The sequence below is a fragment of the Carcharodon carcharias genome, chromosome 7 (assembly GCF_017639515.1).
Source record: "Carcharodon carcharias isolate sCarCar2 chromosome 7, sCarCar2.pri, whole genome shotgun sequence".
NCBI lineage: Eukaryota > Metazoa > Chordata > Chondrichthyes > Lamniformes > Lamnidae > Carcharodon > Carcharodon carcharias.
In genome coordinates this window covers 26,357,382-26,379,703 of record NC_054473.1, presented here as the reverse complement: position 1 = coordinate 26,379,703, position 22,322 = coordinate 26,357,382, and the positions used below count along the sequence as shown (strand labels likewise).

Sequence of the window (22,322 nt, the reverse complement as noted above, 5' to 3'; positions counted from 1 at the left end):
TGTGTGATGCACAATAACAAACCTTAACTGGGAGAGTCTTCCTATCTCGTATCACTCTTCCAAGTTCAATGATTGACTGCATTTGAGCAACTGCACCCTCAATGCGTTGGTCAATGACAGACTCCCTGTAAGAAATAAATCAAAAAGCATTCACAAAGGAAGTAATGAAAAACATACTCTCCCCATCCATCAAACAAAACACATAATAAGGCACAATTTAGGACTTCATTAGAGAAGGGATGAAAATTCTGGACAAGCTTGAAAGGGCTTAAAACAAATCAGTCAGGGTTATGCAGCATTCAGTCCAGAGAGTAGTGAAAGACAAGGAAGGAGTTCTGGGAGGAAGTGTTCACGATTATGATAGCAAAAGAGACGCAGAAAACCACAGATCCATATAAAAATATTCTGGTATTAAATAATTTAACATTTTTTGTATGGTGCGTGACACATCCAAAGAAAAAAGCTGCTAATCAGTTCACTTGTTGTCCATCAGATTCCTTCCTTCCATCATAACGTCAGAAGTGAGAATTTCGCTAATGATTGCACAATGTTCAGCACCATTCATTATTCCTCAGATACTAAAGCAGTCCATGTCCAAATGCAACGGATTTGGACAATAGCCAGGCTTGGGCTGACAAGTGGCAAGTAACATTCGCGCCACACAAAGTGCCAAGTAATGACCATCTCCAACAAGAGAATTCAACCATCACCCCTTGACATTCAATGACATTACCATTGCTGAATCCCCCACTATCAACATCCTGGGGTTACCAGTGACCAGAAACCAAATACTGTGGCTATAAGAGTAGGTCAGACGCTAGGAATCCTGCGGTGAATACCTCACCTTCTGACTCCCCAAAGCCTGTCCACCATTTACAAGGCACAAGTCAGGAGTGTGATGGAATATTCTCCATTTGCCTGGATGATTACAGCTCAAACGACACTCAAGAAGCTTGATACTGTTCAGGACAAAGCAACTCACTTGATTGGCACCCCACCCATAAACATTCACTCCCTCCTCCACTGACGAACGGTGGCAGCAGTGTGTGCCAGCTACAAGATGCACTTCAGGAACTCACCAAGTCTCCTCAGACAACACCTTCCAAACTCATAACCACTACCATCTAGAAAGATAAGGGCAGCATGGGAACACCCACCACTTGGAAGGTCCCTGACTTGGAAATACATTGTCATTCCTTCACTGTCACTGGGTCAAAATCCTAGAACACTTTCCCTAACAGCACTGTGGTGTATCTAAACCACATGGACTGCAGCAGTTCAAGGCAGCAGCTCACCACCACCTTCTCGAGGGCAATTAGGGATAGAAAATAAATGCTGGCCAAGCCAGCAATGCCCACATCCCATAAAATAAAATTTAAATAAAGATTGCTTCCCTTCCTTTCAGCCTTTCTTGTTTTTCGTTGTTCTGCAACTTTGTTCTCTTGCTTGAATGAAGGAGGTAGCCTTATTAATTGAAACTTTGAAGATATATTACTTACTTACAAACTACCTGGAACAGGTAAGAGTGTCTTTACTACTGAGAAATCAGTACAAAAGTTCAGCTTTACAGAATATATCAATTGTTTCAATGGTGAAAGTGAAGAAAGGTTTTGCTGATACCAACAGAATGGGCCCAGCAAAGAACGATGATGATTCAGTTTTAAAATCCTTGTCTTTGCTTTCGTGTCTCTCCATGGCCTGACCACTCCCTACCTTTGCAATATTTGCCAGTCTTACAACCCTCCCAGATATCTGCGTTCCTCTAATTCTGGCCTCTTGACCATCCCTGATTTTAGTTGCTCCATCATCAGTGACCATGCCTTCAACTGTCTAGACGCCAAGCTCTGGAATTCCCTCCCTATAAACACCTCCACCTGTCTACCTTGCTTTCCTTCTTTAGGACACCCCTAAAACTTACCTCTTTTACCAAGCTTTTGCCCCCCGTGGCTCAGTGTCATTTTTTGTTTGAGCTGCCTCTGTAAAGAACCTTGGGATGTTTTATTATGTTAAAGATTTTATGTTAGAGGTGTTATATAAATACAAATTATTATTACACTTACTGTCTGAATACTTATAATGGGCCTGTTGTTGTGACAGTGTAAAACTAAACCTTTGCATTAAAAAGGTCAACTTGTTCACTTTCTACACTCCCACAAAAGCACAGACAGGGCAGGACTGGGAGTTTTAATGTTAAAAAAAATCCCCCTTACAGCTGCTTATAAGTAACAATGAAAGCAAACAAAATCCTCGAAGTGTGACAGATGACAATGCCACACTAACCATCAATTTTGAATTCAAAGTAATGAGCTCCACTCTGTTCAGGTTTTGGGTAAACCCTAGCATCTTTGACTCCCATTTTAACCATCTAAAAATGTCAGGCTCATTATTTGACCTTAAGTAATTTTTTTTAAATAAATGTATAAGCTTAGTTTAATTCTGAACTTAATCGTGTGTCCAGTAGTCTTAACTTTGTTATGTATAACCTAAACAATACTGGTAAGCTTCATCCTTTGCACTATAGTGTGGCCTTATTTTTTCATCATTTAAGAAATTTGAATTTAAAAAAGCCATAAATTAATTTCTTTGTTTACATAATAGTAACAGCACTTTGGAAAACAATATCTGAACCAGGTATTATTTCTAGGTGGACTTTGTCTTTAAAAAATGCTCACAAGCAAAGCTTGTCAGAAAGGAGAAAATGTGACAATCTATTGCTGTCTATGTATTGAAAGTGCTGCATCTACTTAAAGGTTACTTTTCTGAAAAAAACTGAATTCCCTTTTAAATTGTGGAAATGTTTGGAATCATACAGCTTGGAATGAGTGTACCTAAAGGAAGGCTCAGAGAAATTAGGTGGGCCCCATGAAAAAGGGGAACCAGCACAGAGATGGGCTTGGCCATTGCCATAGCGCAGGTTGCAGGGACAATGGGCAGTAAACACTCGGGCAGTTTAGGGAGTAATCACGTTTTTGGAATCTTGGAGTCGTAAGAACAGGGGGCAGGACTTCGAAACAGAATTGGGAGGCCACAGCTGGCAATGGGAGCGTCACTCTCAGATTTCAGGTCCAGTAGTGATGCGAAGCAACATCCTTGATAGGAAGAACAAGGCCTTGAGTATCAGGAAGGCAGAGGGGATGGACAAGGGGCAGGAAGGCAACGGAGGCCATACCTTTAGCATAGGATCAACCGCCGAAGACAGAGCTACCTTCAGGTGATGGAGGATCAGTGCAGGAGGGAACTGTGACTCTCCAGAGGTTTGTGCCTCTAAGACCTTACACCTTCCACTCCCTCAATGTTCAACTGGTCTCCGAGCATAACAAAAGCTTCCTGTAGCTGTGGCAACATTTTCGCAGCAGCTGTCATTCCAGTTCAGACTGCCGCAGGTCTTCACTCCACCCGTGGATAGATTCTAGGGAACAAGGGATAGTCCTTGCAGAAATGGCTACTGGCCGTACTACGAGGGCCTGACACAGAGGCATAGAGGCACTACAACCAAAGCCATCAGGCTTCCGAAGATGGGGTTCTAGTGCGTGGACTTGTTTGGTGGGGCTCTGCAGCACCCTCCTGCAAGAGTTTCATGCAAGGTCATGGTCTGTTGCACTCTCCATAACATGGCCTTCAAGAGAGGTGTGGATGTTGAAGAAGCTGAAGCGCTGCATTGCGCTCAGTTCATTGGAGGAAGATGAGGAGGAGGAGGAGGAGGAAGATGCAGAACTCATAGGTGCCTCGTTACACAGGGAGGTGGCCAGGCCTGGCAGAGGGCTCAAGGGTCTTGTCAGGATGTCATTAATCTTGAGGATCATCTGATTCAGCTTCATTTCAGCTGAACCTCTTTAACCCTGTGAGACGTTGAAGACGCAACCTGGAACAGCTCAACTATACCACCAAAGAAGGATGCACATCTGCTCAGAGGTTTCATCGTTCACAGACCCTTGCTCCCCTTTGACATTTCATCCCTGTTTTCCTTATAAAAGGAGGCTTAGAAGTCTGGCTTCATTTGTCAGTGTTTACATGGTGCTCAAAAGGTGCAGTTACATGTGGAAGACACCTCAGTAATCCCATTCAGTGCTCTACCCAATGCAGTGGTCTCTGCTCTCAGCCACTGCTACATGGTGCTCCCCTTCTGGCATTGGATGAGGTGGAGGCAGTCTGCACACTTGTCTAAGCTTGTGGCTGAAATTCACGTGGGGGCTGTCCTCATCATGCAGACGCCTCCAGAAACTGCTGCACCGGTGTAATTGCAGGGACAGTCTCTATCACTGAGTCCTACTGCACAAATGTTTCCTCTGTCATAGGAACCAAGGAGGTCTTTGATGATGATGGTGCCCCATGAGTTCTCAGTCCTTGGCTGGCACTCCAGGTTGCTGGAAGGAACCACCCAGCATCCCCTTCAACCATCCCTGCTATTTAGTGAAGGCTAATTAGTGTGCCATTCATCCTATCAATGCCAGAGTTCCTGCATTCACTCCAGGTGCTGCGCCTACAGCTCTCCATGGAGGAGCTCATGTGTTCAAAGCCCTAAGCAGTGGTGGTGCACAAGCTGAATAGACTCCTTCATTCTCAGTCCATAATCTCGAATTGCCTCAGGGAACTCTGACATGAGAGAGAGCAGCTATTGCTGCTGTTCTAGGTACAGCTTCCTTTCCTGTGACTCCTGAGGCTCTGCATCTGTATCCAGCTAAGCAAGGCTGTGTCTGTCCTCCCTGCTCCAAAAGGGACTATCCATAGCTGCCTCTTCATCTTTCACCTCCACCTGCACACTTGACATGCTATTCACCCAGGCTATCCTATCTAATCAAATGCAAGGTCCCACCAAAGTAGCAGCATTTGTGTTGGTGAAGAGTGCACTTGTGAAGTGTGACGGTGTTTATTCTGAGCGCTGCTCTGGCAGTGCTTGATCAGGCGATGGTGCACGAATTGGTCTGATCACCTTGATGTCAACACCTTGGGGAGACACAAGAAGAGATCAAAGCAGCAGCTTTGGAGATCAAAAGCCTCTGCAGTGCTGAGGCTTCCCAAAGCAGCTCAGTCTTCAACATGCTGTTGCACTGGTTAGAATACAATGCACCCTCTTAATGTAAGCATTGCAGTCTCTATTCACCCTCTCTACCAGGAATGCCCATCTCATCTTGCTTAACTGGCTCTTTGTCATCAACCCTGGCAATCTCCATGGCTCCCTCCTCCATTGTGGTGATGATATGCAGGAAGGTAATCTCTCTTCCAGTCTAGGCTCTCTTGCAGGTATTACGTGCTTACTTCTTCTGCATGATCAAATAAGAGAGATAAGGATATGGCCAATGCCAATGGCTCTCATACATTAGAAGTTGCATTTATCACTGCTGGAAAGTTCTCATCAACACTACAGCTCAACCATTCAGAAGGGTCAGTAAGTACCCTCAGTACACACTCCTCTCATGTTCAGGTGTAGCAAGCGCCTTCAGGCTCCTCAGCTCGTATGTCTGCTGGAGGATGAATACCCAGAGGCCTATCCTGAAGATTCCGCATTGCACTCACCTTGTCAGAGCGAATAAGGTCATTGAACCCGTCCTGCACTAGACTCAGTTCCTACAGACCCCACTCTGCTTGGTTTGGAAGGGTGACCTTTGTCCTGTCATCCTCTGGGAAGAAGATCCTCTTCTCACTCTTAGCCTCAAGGAGGACCTGCAGGTCAACATTCACAAAACAAGGGGCAGCCCTCTCCAAGGTTGCAGACCCCGCCTCACCTGCACCATATTTATTCCAGCAAGTAAATCGGTGAAATGGCAGCCACTGTAATAGCTACTGCGGTAGGTTTTAGAACTGCCTCCATTCCCGCCCTCACAGCCATTAATTGTCTGCCCAACTTTCCAGCCAATTAAATGAGGAAAATTGTCAAAATGGAGGGCTGTCACTGCGTCTTCCCGGGCTTGGAATCGGGACCTGGAAACAGCACTGACGTCTGTTTCCTGTCTCCCAGATGAAAAATCATGCCTATCAAGTCTACAGTACAGAAACAGGTCACTTGAACTTACAGGTATATGCCAGCATTTATATTCCATATGAACATCCCACCCACCCATTTCATCTAACCCAATGCGCATATTCTGATATTCTTTATCTTTCATGAATCTACCTAGCTCCTTAAATACATTTATGTTATTTTCCTCAACTATTCCTTGTGGCAGCATGTTCCATATCATTACCATCCCACAAGTGGGAACATTTTGTCTACCTCAATCCTATCAAATCCTTTTATTATCATAAAAGCTCCATCAAGTCACTCCTAAAACCTCCTCTTTTCTAGCGAAAAGAGTCCCATAGCCTGATCAATATTTTTTGATAAATATATCCTTTCAGTCTGGTATCATCCTTGTGAATCTGTTTTTCACCTTAGGTTTCTATATTTTGTTTATAATATGGAGACCAGAACTGTGTATCATACTCTTAATTATGATCTAATTAAAGTTCTACACCAGTTTAACATAGTTTCTCTGCTATTCAATTCTAACCCACTATAAGTGAACCCCAGGGCTTGGTTTGCATTTTTGTTGACTTTATTAACCTGTGTTGCTACTTGCAGATCCCTTTGCTCCTTTACCCAATTTAGACGCCTATTTTCCAATGAGACTGAGAAACTGGAAATTGGTTAACTAACAAATAGAAATTAATCACCATCCCAAAGGGAGAAGTCAACTGCTTGCTTAAAATGCCACTTAAGTTTAAGATCAATGAAATCCTCCAGCATAATAGTTACTTTGAACTACTGCCACCTTCAATGTGATTAGGGGAATAGACTCCAAATGCTAGGGGGATTCAATAAATTGAAAATAAAATAAATAAAGACTCTACAAGTCTGTCTTTGTATAGCAAACGTTATCTATGTCAGTTACATTTTAACACATAAAAAGATTCAAGGATATTTCAATTGGGTTTTAAGTTATTATGGATCTATCTGCTTTTCTATTATCCATAAACAGAAATAGGAATTATGCTTACAAATATATCCTACCTTAATTTAATCCAGAACAGTGTTGTTTAAGTGCTACAACTTTGCACATCTAACCATTGCTCACAAAGTGTGATGAGTTCTCCAAAACACCAAGTATTTTCTTCAAGTTCCTCTGATTTTGTTTACCCTTATTTCATATACCCACTGTTAACAATTGTAGTATCACTAGTTTTCTCAGTTGGTAGAGTCCTTCTCATGTCCGAAGCAGTTAACTTGCTCATTTTGTTTTTATAGTGGCTTACAAAGTGCCTTTTAGAGTTGGTAGTTAATCAGTGGAAACACAGTGCTGTAAAAAAAAACTTACATATGTTTCCAAAGCAGATAGTGGGAACCCAAGGAAAAAAAAGGCATAAAATCTATTTTTGTGTAATATGTGTAGAAGAGATTAGAAAAAAAGGTTAAACTAAATGAATATAAACAGTACAGAGAAAAAATGGGAAAGGCAAAGTTACAACACAGCAATTTGTGATTGATGAATTATTACATAAGGACTTCATTTTAGTTGTTTGGACTTTCACAGTAATGAAGCTACAGATATTTAAATAGTTTGATGACACCAACATTGATGTTTAAGGAATAGCATGTAAGTTGAAAATTTGCAAAACAGGTCAGTCCAACAGTTTCTCTGAAAAATAGTCTAAAAGTTAGTAATGTTAAAGCAGCTAAGCAACCAGTCAGTAAGTATAATTGTTTGAAATATTCCCAAAGGGTTCAGAGCCATAACATTTATCCTTTTATTTACATGGTGACATTGAAACTGTCTTGGTTTTAAAAGTGTATTTTGCTTTGAAATGCTAGATTAAAATTGGAAAGTTAAATGATATAGACCAGAACACTAAATGTTTTGGAGTTTGGTCCTTGCATGCAGTCCAATGACGACTTAAGGTCATTTCTCAATTACATTTAGACAGTTTTATTAGTTATTTGGTAAAATTACAACCAAGTGTAATTTAACAAATTCAGTTTCATGTACATTATGTTGCACATTGTTTAAAATTCTAATCTAGACAAAAAATTATTTTTTATTAACTTAATATATTGTGAAATAACATCACAGAAAATGTCATACCTTACTTGTGGGAGCATGAGGTAGTGAATGCTACGTGCATCTTTGTCTTGATCAGAGGATAGGTCAATCAAGTACCGTAAATTTTGGAACATCAGTTCAGTGATGAATGGTGTGAAGGGTGCCTGTGACAGCATCATTTCAAAATTTAGAAGTTACCAAGAAAATAATCAAAGCATTCATTGGAACTATCATTCCTACAACTGAGTTTTTCTCCAATTTATTATGGAACAACTGCAAATACAAAATTCTTTGCTATAGTATACACTGTCTGAATGATCATCTTCCTACGTTCCATACATCTGTCAGCGAGCAATAGTAATTCAAGAAAAAGTTTTACATCAGGAAATACTGACAAACAACACTGGCCTAGGTTTTGCATAGCTGTAATGGCCTTTGACCTGGAAGCAGTCAAGAAAATTTGTTATTACTTAAAAATATTTGGGGAATCTGTAATTGTTTTAAAAAATGCTTGAAAAGGACTTTTAAGAGTTTGTATCAATTGTAAAGGGTCCAATTATAAAGATTAAGAATAAGAAATACTAGTCAATGTGACCTGGTGACCCTTGACCTGGAAGTAATACCAACAAAAAGGAAGTTAAAATATGAATGCCATGTGGCCCATGGTTCCAGAAGGTTCCGGAAAGAAGTGCAACATCATACGAAAGATTGCACAGACGGAACCATGTTTATGCGGACACTGCTGCCTGCAGAGAGTTGGCTAAGTCCTTGAAGGAAAGGGACTGGAATTCTGCTTGGAAGAACTGTACGGCTGAAACTAAGATCACAAAGGCAGAATGGACTGCCTTCCACCTCAATGAGATAGTCTTTGCTAATCCATGTGTAATCTATAGTTCATACCAAAGTGATTTGCTTGTCAATTCATATTTATGTTGATTCTGATTTGTGTTGAAGTTACAAGAAGTGAAATTTTGTCCAATAATTTCTTCATTCAGAGATTGTTGGTAAATCTGGCTCCCCATGGGGATTGTATCATTGACAGTGTTCATTGTTATGACTGAAAAAAACTGAACAACTACTTCTGGTGTCTAACCTTGAGCAAATACGGAAATCCAGAAATTGCTGTCAGCGATAAGCTGTACAACTAAGTTCTGTTGAGAGAGTGGGAATAAAATGAACAGCAGCATAAAGCTGCAGTATTTGTCCATTGTTCCCTACTAAAGACACTAGAAGACATTAGGACTGGTGCATTTAGAAGTGAGATTTTAACAGCATGATAAATGATAATTACCAACCTCTCTGGTCCTGAAAATGATGTTTTACAAATGTGAAGTTTCATTTCTTCAGAGGTTCATTTGTGTTGGAGATTTTAACATAAAATTAAACATTTAATTTTGTTTTACTTTTTCTGTCTCTTTTTCTCTCTCACACACACACACAGTCTCATTTCTTTCCCAATCTTTATTTTGCTTTTGGTACACAATTTAAATCGAACCTAGTACTTCCTGCCTTCTACTTCCTGATTTAGACACTGCATGTTTCAGTTAGGATTCTTCAATCTGATTGGTTGAGTAGCCATGCTGTTTCTTGTCCTGCCCACTGATGCCCTGTAGTGGGTGCTGTGCTGGATCAAACAGCAGATTTGAGCAAGCTTCCACTCAAAAGCTTGCACAAAGACTTGGTGGGCAGCTGTCAGTGAGTCAATTTTCCTTGACTGTTGACCGTAAAGTACAGGTCATTCTTAAAGTCTTCAATATACATTTCTATCACATGGCCAAATTGAAAAAGCACAGCAGTAATTCAAAATGTTTTTGCACATACTTGATCAATACTTAACTCTTACAACAGCACGCAACAATCATTCCCAGTGCAGTGCGAATTTTCCAAAGTTATAAAATATATACAGTAAAAATAAATGTGAAAATCATTTGTACAGGGAAGGCATAATTGAAAAGATAAGATTACTAGCTAGCAATTAAGCTATTTCTTCATTTATTCTTTGCACATAATACAGATTATTTAAGTGGCATAATCTAAAGCAGTGAAGACAACTACGGAACTTAATTGTAAAGGTGAAAGACCAAGGATAGCATAGCTCACCAAAAAAGCGACAGAAAAAAGCAAGTGTGTAAACATTGTGCCGTGAAATTAGCTTCTCCACCTATTTCATTGTAAAACAGAAAAGACCCCATCCATATGCAAACAGTTTTGCAAATTGGTCAGAAGTTTGAGGACAGGTTCATCCTTTATAACTATCTCCAAGGCCTTGGACTAAAAGGGATATAACAAAAGTTAGTGCCACTACTTCAATAGCATGTCTAGGGCAAGGACAAGTAACCTATTTAGTAGCATAGTGATATGAGCATAAATTGCAGTCAATATTCATAACATACGTGGGTTACTGGTAGCGAACCTTCCTCAAATCATGTTTAAAACTCACATAAATAACTGCTTCATTGTATATGGAAGTTATGACAAGCTTGTTATTATGATACTTTTCCGCAGCCAAAAGGATCTATTGCAACCCAAGTTTAGAAAATCTCATCGTTAAGAATCCATGGTCTTAAATAAGTGTACCATCTCCACATATATGCGTATTCAGTTAACTAAAATAAGTTCAATCACAAAAACAAGCTAGAAATCTTAAAGCTAGCAAAAAGGTAAGCAAAGATCTCTCAGGAGCTCAAGTAGAAAATATGTTGAATAGAAGATGATAAACAACAGTGGCATTTTAGTCACTTAACTATTATGGTTTTGCCAATCAGAAAGACACTACTAAAAATAGGTTGAACTGATGCACTGTTTTGCACTTGAACAAGTAATTAATGGGCAGCATTTTCCGGTCAGTGTGTGGTGGCGGGGCCCGCTCGCTAACGCGGGGTGACATCGGGCACGCGTCCCGATGTCACCCCGCATCATTTAGATTCTCGGTTCAGCTGGCGTGCAGCCAACCTATCAACGGCCACTTAAGGCCATCAGTGAGGTGCTAATTAATGGACTTAATGCACTTAATGGACCTGCCCGTACAACCTTAAGGTCGGCGGGCAGGCAAAGAGCCCAGGCTGCCTTCAAAAAAACATGAAACTCATCCACGGGCGGGATGAGATTTCATGAGAGTTTTAAAATCTTAACATACTCTTCAAATAAAAGTTATGGACACGTCCCAGCTCATGTGACAATGTCACATGAGGGGACATGTCAGTAAATTTTTTTCTATTCTTAATCTGTTTTTCACATTTGAGCCGATCTCCCTGAGGCAGCACTTTGCCCCAGGGAGATCTGTACACTCTTTCGTGCGCCATGTGCGAAAGAGCGCACCCCCGGCTCAGGGAATTGCCCCCAACCGCCCCGGCCACACAGGGAGCGCACAGTGCTTCTGGGCGCACATCACACTGGGCGGGCCTTAATTGGCCCGCCCATGTAAAATGGCAGCACGCCTCCAACCAGGGCGCCAATTGGGAACCCGCCCGTCCGCACCGACTCTTGCACAAACCCCTCAACGGTGGGGGGATGCTGCCCTATTTGTGGAACAGCTGAAAATAAAACTTTGAATAATTATAGTCATACTTCATCTGAGGGGAAAACATGGAACAAAGGCAAAAATGAGCAATCTTTGACTGTTATGCAAATTTCAAAGACATTAACATCATAAATGTAAGAGCATTGTTAAGTTTTCATACCATCAGCCGACACATGCAGAACAAAACACTGAACAAGGTCTCCAAAGCCCTTTGGCAATCTGTAGCACCGCTTTCACCCTATCAAAGAGAAATAGCAACAAAATCATCCGAAAATACTCCCCTATGCAATGAAAAAGCAATAATGGTTAGATAATGGTAGCCTTTTAAAATTAGGCTATCTAAATTGTATTTTTATGGAAAGGTGCCCCATCTTTCATCACTACAATTAATTCCCACCACTAACAAAGAGTAAATTTATCTATACTTGACCCCACTGCTTCTGAAATTCTCATTTGTGCCCAGGTCTCAATCACCTATGAAATACAACTCAAGAGCAGCTACTTATTGTACTCATTTTTTTAATTTAGGAAAAAAGTGAGACCTTAGATGGTTTCAACCCAAGGGAACTGAAAGATGCCTACCTTTAATCTTCTGCGGTTCATTCTCACATACCAGTTAGTTAGCATGTCCACAAATTTGACTAGTCTTGGCACCACAGTGTAAAGCCTATATGCTGTAAATAAAAAGTTGATTTAAAAAAAAATAGATAAATATGAATAAAAGTATCAAGGTGTCAAACTTCCATGTGATTAGGTCAATATATTTACAAGCTTCAATGAATAGGCAGGGAAGAACAAGTGCATTGAAACATTTTCTTTCGAAAAGTTTCCTGGATATAAGCTATAATTAACAAGTTACAGTTTACAGAGTAAACTAAGAGGCACACAACACTAGGTTAAATATATGAAAAAAGGTAGGAGCTGGTGGGCTGGAGGGATGCTCAGGGACTACTGACAGCCTCAAAGACAGCAATCAGACTTCTGCTTTAGTTCAGTTAGATGTTGTGGCTGAAAAGGGGTGGGCCAAATAAAACACATTTCCAAGAGCAATAGAAAGATTTCCTCAAGGAGGAGCTTGCTTTAGATTTATTCTGACATTGCTATTTGGAAATCAATATCTCACTTCACTGTACTATATAAATGCAACGTTTGCTTCATTGTATGTTACAAAGTAAAACAAAGACTTGCATTTAGCACCTTTCATGACCTCAGGATGTCCCAAAGCATTTTACAGCCAATGATATATTTCTGAAGTGAAGACACTGTGGTAACGTGGGAAACGCAACAGCCACTTTTTCACATAGCAAGGTCCAACAAACAGCAAAGTGATAATGACCAGATAATCTGTCTTTTGTGACACTGAAGGATAAGTATTGGCCAGGACACTAGAGAAGAATTCCCATGTTCTTCTTCGAAATAGTACTATAGTATCTTCTCTGTCCGTTTCAAGAGAGCAGACAGGGCCTTGGTTTAATGTCTCAACCAAAAGACGAAACATCTAACAACATAGCATTCCCTCAGTACTGCACTGAGTGTCAACCTTGATTTTTATGCTTAAGTGCCTGGAGAAGGACTTGAACCCACAACCTTATGACTCAGGAACAACAGTGCTACCAACTGAGCCATGGCTGACACATATAACAATTTACGATCAGCATCACAAAGGAAAAACACAGGATTTAGCAAGAGGCAGAGTGACATGGGCCAGAATTTTTCCATCGGCTAGTTGGGGGCGGGGCCCGCTTGCCGAAGCGAAAATGACACAAGATGATGTCAGGGGGAACCCCCGATATCATCCCGCCCATTTAAATATTCAGGAAGGCGAGGGGACAGCGAAATCAGCTGTTCACCTACCGACCTGTCTATGCCAATTGAGGCCATTGACAGGGTAATTAAGCCAAATAAAGGCCCTGTCCGTCCAACCTTAAGGCTGGCGGGTAGGCCAGGAGTCCCAGTGGGCTTCTGAAAATACATGAACTCTCATACACTGGCAGGATGAGGTTTCATGTGTGTTTTAAAAAACTTTAATAAACTTTATGTGATATTTAATAACACGTCCCATCTCGTGTGACATTGTCACATGAGGGGGACATGTTAATAATTTTTTTATTTTTCTATTTTTTAAGTTTATAAAATTTTCAGCACTCTCCCTGAGACAGCACTTAGTCTCAGGGAGCTGTGCGCTCTTTCATGTGCATGCGCGGAAGCGCACACTTTGACAGTTGGGGAATCCATCTCCCACCCCCCCCCCGCACAGGAAGTGCATAGCGCTTCCCATCGGGGGGCCCGCTAGACAGGCCTTAATTGGCCCGCCCACTCAAAATGGCGGTGAGGCCTGTTTCGGCGGCAGCGATCGGCCAGCTGCCTGCCTGCCATCGAGCCGGTGGGGCCCGCCCGCCCATCAAGGGCAAAATTCTGCCCATGAATTTAGTTAAGCATTAATTCTTTTTCTTTAAAAAAAAAAGTAGATATGGACCTAGGCTATTGCGCAAGTTAGATGAGATGCATTATCTTTGTTGTGCCTTAATTATTGAGCATACATTGTAAAAAGAAAATTAATTATGAGCTTTACACAAAATACCCTGAGAAAGAATATGGAAGAAAACTAAGAAAGTTAAGGGTTTTAAGTTTTTTTCTTAACTACATTTTCATGTTTATGATTACCTTCCATTTCTGTCTTGAAAAACTGAATGAGGGATTGTGTAAATGAAAGTATCCATTTATCCATAATGTTGTCACTGTCCTCAACAGTACTTTCATTGAAAAGGAATTGCATACCTTCTTCCTGGAATGAGAAATTTAACGGAGATATAAAAATAGTTGAACAGCTGTCAGTACATTTTACACTGTACTTTAACTTTTTAATATTTAAAGATGTAAATTCTGACATTAAGCTAATATTTTAATTTATACACTTCTACACGCTTTGGTGCAAGTGTACTAAAACAAACCAACAATCCTGCAAATGTAAATATTGTTATGTGTACAATTTGCAGAATTTCACATAGATGTACTCTGGTACCTTGTGCAATCTCTGAACATTCTGAACAAGGAATCTGTATGCATTGTACCAAGGCAAGAAAACATCCTTCAGAACATCTCTCACTCCTTCCTCTTTAAACCGTAAATTTTCTGCTCTCACAACAGGGGAATTAATAAGGTACAGCCTAGGATAGAACATTTACATAGTTTACCAAAAATGTCATTATATAGTCAAACACTGAATTAAAATAACATCTATACTAAATTTGTTGCAAAATCCTGCAAATATTTAAAAGTTTTCAAATATAAATACAATTACTATTCAGGATATTTTGATTCTGAGATGTCTGTATCTTCAAAATAATCTGGTAATAATTATATTGTTAAGGAGTCAGTTACTGCAATAAAGAGAGATGATATCTTGAAGGGGGCATGGAATGAAGCTTTATGGGTAGAGCTTAGAAATAAAAAACGGGCAGCCACATTGTTACCACATTTATTATAGACCCTCAGATAGTCAACGGGAAATTGACGAGCAAATATGTTCACAATTTGCAGAGGTGTGTAAAAACAATAACAATAGGGTAATTATATTAGGTGATTTCAACTTTCCCAACATGAATAGGGATAGACATAGTGTTAAGGGCTTGATGGAGTGGATTTCTTGAAATGTGTACAGGAGAACTTTTTAGGTCAATATGTAGAGGGTCCAACAAGGGAGGGTGCAGTGCTGGACCTAATTCTTTGGAATGAAACCAGACAGGTGGCTGAGGTGGTGGCGGGGGAGCATTTTAATGATAGCGACCACAACGCGGTACAGTTTAAGTTTGTTATGGACAAAGAAACAGACAAGTTGAGAAAAAAAATTTTTGGATTGGGAAGAGTGGATTTTAGTAAAATAAGGCAGGATCTGGCCAAGGTAGACTGGGAACAGTTACTTGAGGGGAAATCTACAGAGGAACAGTGGGGGGTGTTCAAAAAGGAAATGGGGAGGGTACAGGCTCAACATGTTCTCTCTAGGATGATAAGAAGGAGTAACAAGCCCAGAGAACCATGGATAACCAGAGATATTCAGGTTACAATGAGAAGGAAAAGAGAGGCTTTTAGCAAGTGCAACGGAAGCAAATCAGCGGAGGCATTAGTGGAGTTCAGAAAGTGCAGGGTGGAGCTTAAGAAAGCAATTAGGAGAGCAAAGAGGGGATATGAGAAAGCTCTAGCTGTTAAAAGTATAGAATATCTTGGGATTTTCCCTAAGTATATCAATGGGAAGAGGATAACCAGGGGAAGAATTGGGCCCATAAAGGAGCAAGGGGGCAGGGGAGCCAGAGGACATCACTAGAGTGTTGAATGAATACTTCACATCCGTCTTCACCCAAGAGAATGAGGATGATGGTATCGAACTCGGGGAGAGGCTGCAAGGTTCTTAAGCAAATTGATATAGGGAGTGACAAGGTATTGGAGGTGTTGGCAGGCTTAAAAGTGGACATGTCTCCAGGTCCAGATGATTTGTGTCCCAGACTGCTGAGGAAGGCAAGGGAGGAGATCACAGGGGCTCTGACCCGAATTGTTAATTCCTCTCTGGCCACAGGGGAGGTGCCAGAGGACTGGAGAACAGCTCATGCGGTTCTGCTTTTTAAGAAGGGTTGTAGAGATAAGCCAGGGAACTACAGGCCAATGAGTCTCATGTCAGTGGTAGGGAAATTATTGGAGAAAATTCTGAAGGAGAGAATCTATATCCACTTGGAGAGGCAAGGTTTGATCAGGGATAGTCAGCATGGCTTTGTCAGAGGGAGGTCATGCCTAACAAATTTGATAGAATTTTTTGAGGAGGTGACCAGCTGTGTAGATGAGGGTAGTGCAGTTGATGTAGTTTATATGGATTTCAGCAAAGCTTTTGACAAGGTCCCACATGGGAGACATATAAAGAAGGCAAATGCACATGGGAAACAGGGTAATTTGATAAGGTGGATTCAAAATTGGCTTAGTTGTAGGAGACAGAGGGTGATGACAGAAGGATGCTTTAGTGACTGGAAGCCAGTGTCCAGTGGCGTATCACAGGGATCTGTACTGGGGCCCGTATTATTCGTCATTTATATAAATGACGTAGATGACTATGTTGGGGGTAGGATTAGTAAGTTTGCAGATGACACAAAGATTGGCCGGATGGTTAACATTGAGGTTGAGTGTCTTGGGCTACAGGAAGATATAGACCGGGATGGTCAAATGGGCAGATAGAATTTAACCCTGAAAAGTGTGAGGTGATACACTTTGGAAAGAGTAATTTGACAAGGAAGTATTCAATGAACAGCACTGCACTCGGAAGTTCTGAGGAACAAAGGGACCTTGGCGTGCGTGTCCGTGGATCTCTGAAGGTGGAGGGGCATGTTAGTGGGGTGGTGAAAAAGGCATATGGGACACTTGCCTTTATCAATCGAGGCATAGATTACAAAAGCAGAGAGGTCATGTTGGAGTTGTATAGAACCTTAGTGGGGCCACAGCTGGAGTACAGTGTGCAGTTCTGGTCGCCACATTATAGGAAGGATCTGATTGCACTGGAGCGGGTACAGAGGAAATTCACCAGGATGTTGCCCGGGATGAAACATTTATGTTATGAAGAGGTTGGATGGACTTGGGTTGTTTTCGTTGGAGCAGAGAAGACGGAGGGACGACCTGATCGAGGTATACAAGATTATGAGGGGCATGGGCATGTTGGATAGGGAGCAGCTGTTCCCCTTAGTTGAGAGGTCAGTCACAAGGGGACATAAGTTCAAGGTGAGGGGCAGGAGGTTCAGGGGGAATGTGAGGAAAAACCTTTTTACCCAGTGGGTGGTGACGGTCTGGAATGTGCTGCATGGGAGGGTGGGGGAGGCGGGTCGCCTCACATCCTTTAAAAGGTAACTGGATGAGCACTTGGCATGTCATAACTTTCAAGGCTATGGGGCAAGTGCTGGTAAATGGGATGAGGTAGGTAGGTCAGTTATTTCTCACGTGTCGGTGCAGACTCGATGGGCCAAAGGGACCATTCTACACTGAGATTCTGAGACCTTCAAATCATTAAAATAGATTTATTGTTAAATAATTAAGGTAAACAAGTCCAGTTGCATAACATTATTGTAACTCATTTAATAAAACAAACCTTTAAATCAAAATTGTTGGCTATTCAACAGAATTCACCATTTTACCAAAAAAAAAACCACTCAATCAAAAAAGTGTATCTTACTTTTAGGCACATGATGTCATGTTCTATTAGTATTTGAATCACAAATTCTTAGTTTAATCATGTTTAACACACTTCATCTTCTGGGTTACTTCAAACTTTAATATAGTGTGATAGAATATCTCTATGTAAATGTATTACTCATAGTTTTTGCTGTATTTTTTGTAAGTTCAATATTTTAACATGAAAATTGCTGAAATTAATTTTCTGCAGATTATCTGTACAAACATTCAATTTCAAAAGAAACAGGTGTCAAAAGTATCAAACAATTGATAAATCCAAAGTTTCTTATTAAAACAGGTACACACATACAAATTAAGTTTGTGAATGTTTTGAAGTCACGTTATGATGATGACACATTTCAAATCAACCAAGAGATTTTTCCGTGTAACATCACAGACTTTTAGGAGTATTGAATTAAGGTAGCTTATTTCAACTAGGCTATTTAGTCATATTACACAGAAGAAGCAGCTCTGCAGATGACTTCAACATGAACCCATATCATGTAGTGTGCAAGATTTTGATTTCAAACAGGGGGTCCACCAACTAAGTGCAATAAATTGCAAACAAAAGATACAGGTTTGGTCTCTACCCATCAGCATAGCCTCGAATTTTCTATCAGAATGTGTACTTCAGCAAAATACAATGGAATACCAGGTGACTGGACTAGAAAGTTAGAATAGTGTCTACAGTTCTACACATTATTAATCTCAGTCATGAGAAAACACCAAATGGAAGAAAACATTTTAAACATCTTTAAGAAGAGTTAGGGAAATTCTATATCAAACACAATTTACTGAAATATAGATATGTTTGTATTATACCATGGAGGTGTAGGAATCTGTTCTAAATTTTTGAGTGTCATTTTGATGTAGGTTAATGGACAAGGTGAAACAACAGGAATATTATAAATGTGATAAAATTATTAGCACATTATCTAGACAAACTTATTTATGTTTGGCATCTCATATCACTTGAATAAATCTACATAAGAACATTGTTTTTTTTTTCATTCAGCAATTCAATGTCCTGATAGTTGCATGATACGATGATAATAGAGTTGGTGACTATATAAATCACTCATTTGCTGAAGTCAACAGGCCAACTTTTTTCAGAAGAACAATTAAAAATGTACAATTTACCTCAGTGCATCTGCACCATAGCTGTTTACAATATGCATTGGATCTGGGTAGTTCTTTTTACGTTTGCTCATTTTCTGACCATCACTAAATGAAGATGAGAACAGAAATATGGTTTACTGATTACATATTAGAAATTGCATGCATGTTTGAACTGAAAAAAAAAGTTATAATTACACAAATAATTTATTTCCAGTTTGGTTTTCATTAAGGTAGTTGTATCATCCTAATTCAAATTCTGACAAGATCATATCAATGATGAACTCAACTTCACCGTGTCCTAATCTATTGGCATCAAACGTCCAATCCTATTTTTGTCTTTGACAAAATTAATTTTCTTTGGCAAAATTTTTCCCTTGGGATTTAAATCTTATATTGACTGGTCTTCAAGTCCAGGAAAATCAAAAGATTGCATTTCAAGAGTTGGACCACAATGCTCGATTGTTTAAGATTTCTTGTCCCTTTTAAATCTATCTTTACTTCCTCAGCCTGAATTTCTAAAATAAGTGCCATTCCAACATTTAAAAAAAACTCTGCAGATAGGCTCCAATTCTCTGCAGTATAATTGCCTCCATATCCTCAGAAAATAGAATATTCATGGAAGCCTTGAGAACGTGGTCCAGTTAACTCCATTGTAAGAAATGAATTTGCAGTGAGGGTTAAGGCCACTTCCTTTAACTTCTAGATACAGCAGAATGCAAAGGAACTTGTCAAAAATGTTGCCCAGAATTTCTTCAACTCTGAACATATTCTATCCCTCTCTCTCAGATAAACATGGTCTCAATTTCACAATCAACACTTAATCCAGTCCCACCCATTCTGGACAATTCTGTCCTGGAAGTTGCTAAATTTGGCTATCTTAACCTTGCAATTATCATGAGCATCTGCTTAAAAGTGTGCAGGCTACAAGTAGTTCTGTAACTCTGAAAATTCTTACTGTGAAACAGTACAAGACCAATACTTCCCTTAGCTTGGCACAAATTTGAAAATTTTAAGAGTTAATACTGAGAAAATGGTTGGATCTGGGCAACTCCAAGCTTTTTCAGCCTTTTTACCTAACATCACCCTCCACTGGAACCCACAAGTACCTCCAAACATGAAGACAGCTGACCGAGCAGGGAAAAGGATGGGAAAATTACAGTCCATTTGTAATAATTGTCAGCCCCTGTAGTACTCCTCCCAGACTACAATAGCTGCTCAAGAAAATTAATTATAATTTACACAATTTATAGTAAAGTTTTAGCTAAAGGTTTGATCACTTGATGATAAATAATCATTGTCTACCACACCCAAAACATTAACCCGAATCCTGAAACTTCAGGGAAAAGAATGTTTTAATTACCCATGATGTTCCTGCTGCTAGCCTATACTAAGAATCTTGATAATGCTTAAAACTCAAATACAATTTTAATGGTTATTGATGCAGAAATATTTAAAAAGTTCCTACCTTGCCAGTACCAGGCCATTTACTATTACATTCCTGAAAGGTGGCTTGCCAAACAGAGCTGTAGACAGTACCAACAGGGTATAAAACCTAAGGAAAGAGTTTAAACATTTAGAAAACCTGAGCATATTTTCTATCACATCAACAGTCTCCTATTCAAAAGAACCTCAGTGCCTTTTTAACTCATATCCTACAAATGCAATAACATACTAAATGAATTATATTTCCTCTTTCTTAAGAAATATAAGCAGGCCTTCAATCCCTTCACCATTCAATACGATCATGATTGATCTCTTACCTCAATTCCACTCTTCCACACTTTCCCTATGTCCCTTAATTCCTTTAAAATCCAAAAATCTATCGATCTCTGTCCTGAACATGTAATGACTCAACATCCACAGTCTTCTGAGGTAGAGAATTCCAAAGATCCACAGTCCTTTAAGAAACTTCACCTCATTTCGGTTCTTAAATGGCTGATCCCATATTCTGAGACAGTGACCCCTAGCTCTCAATTCCCCAGCCAAAGGAAATATCTTGCCAGCATCTTCCCCATCAAGTCATTTTAAGAATTTTATATATCTCAATGGGGAGAATTTTCTCGCTTTTGTGGGGGGCTGAGCTGCGTGCTGCCATTTTACGTGGGCGGGCCAATTAAGGCCCACCCAACGTCACGCACACCTGGAATTGCTGACCACTCGCTGTGCGGGCGGGTGGAGGAGGGAGAGTCGGGGCCTGCGCTCTTTCGCGCATGTGCGCGAAAGAGCAGAAACATCTTCCTGAGGAATGGAGCTGCCTCAGAGAGATTAGCTTCATTTCTAAAACTTAAAAAAATGGAAAAAATTATTCAGACATGTCCCCTCATGTGACAGTGTCACATGAGCTGGGACAAGTCAATGAATTTTAAGAAAAAATTTTACTAGATTTATAAACATTTCATGAAACCTCATCCCACCCGTGAGGAAAGACTGAATAGAGTGGGGCTCTTTTCTTTATAATGAAAACACTGAAAGGTAACCTAACAGGTCATTAAAATTATGAAGAAGCTGGAAAGGATAGATGTAGGGCAAGTGTTTCCAATTGTGAGAGAGTCAAAAATTCGAGGATACATATATAAGATAGTCGCAAATAAATCCAGTGAAGAACTTAAGATAAATTTTGTTACAAACAGGGTAGTTATTCTTACTACTTGAACTATTTGGGACAAATAGCATAGATGCATTTAAAGGGCAACGAGATAAGTACTTGGGGAAGAAAAGAATAGGGTTAGATAAAATAAGGGGCGAAGAAGGTCATATAGAGTATAAACACCAACAAGAACCAGTTGGGCCAAATGACCTGTTTGTATGCTGTCAATTTATGTAATTTGTCAAGTTAGTCTTTGAACAGAAGCCAAGATAGGTATGAAGAAAACCAGTTGCACAAGAGGCTGGATTGGTCAGGATGGGCAGAAACAGTTTTCTCTTCAAAATTTTGAACTGGTCTAGGTCTGTAAATTACAGGATTGAGCCAGTTCAGTCACCACAGTTAACTAGGCACTTTACAGCCTTCCGGACTGAATACTGAATTCAACAACTTTAGGTCTTGAGCTCCCTCCTCCATCCCCACCCCCTTTCTGTTTCTTCCCCCTTCCTTTTGTTTTTTCCAATAAATTATATAGATTTTTCTTTTCCCACCTATTTCCACTATTTTTAAATATTTTTAAATCTTTTATGCTTCCCCCACCCCCACTAGAGCTATACCTTTGAGTGCCCTACCATCCATTCTTAATTAGCACATTCGTTTAGATAATATCGCCAACTTTAACACCTATGTGTTCTTTTGTTTTGTTGTCTGTGACATCTTTTGATGATCTGCTTGTTTGTCCCTACAACCATACCAACCCCCTCCACCCAAACACCACACACACACACACACACACACACACACACACACACACACACACACACACACACACACACACACACACACACACACACACACACACACACACACACACACACACACA

General features: G+C 40.2%; 1 protein-coding gene across 6 annotated transcripts in view; it reads right to left on the bottom strand.

Annotated features, from left to right (window-relative positions):
- The window catches only part of iars1 (isoleucyl-tRNA synthetase 1), a 188,795-nt gene that overhangs the window by 72,243 nt on the left and 94,230 nt on the right, over positions 1-22,322 (bottom strand). For all 6 annotated transcript variants that reach the window (XM_041191113.1, XM_041191110.1, XM_041191109.1 and 3 more), the window contains 8 exons: positions 20,321-20,407; positions 18,877-18,960; positions 14,558-14,702; positions 14,200-14,320; positions 12,118-12,209; positions 11,696-11,773; positions 8,058-8,179; positions 23-125 (listed from right to left, as the gene is read on the bottom strand). In XM_041191113.1, the coding sequence (XP_041047047.1) occupies positions 23-125; positions 8,058-8,179; positions 11,696-11,773; positions 12,118-12,209; positions 14,200-14,320; positions 14,558-14,702; positions 18,877-18,960; positions 20,321-20,407 (832 nt within the window). The remainder of the gene's footprint in view (positions 1-22; positions 126-8,057; positions 8,180-11,695; positions 11,774-12,117; positions 12,210-14,199; positions 14,321-14,557; positions 14,703-18,876; positions 18,961-20,320; positions 20,408-22,322) is intronic.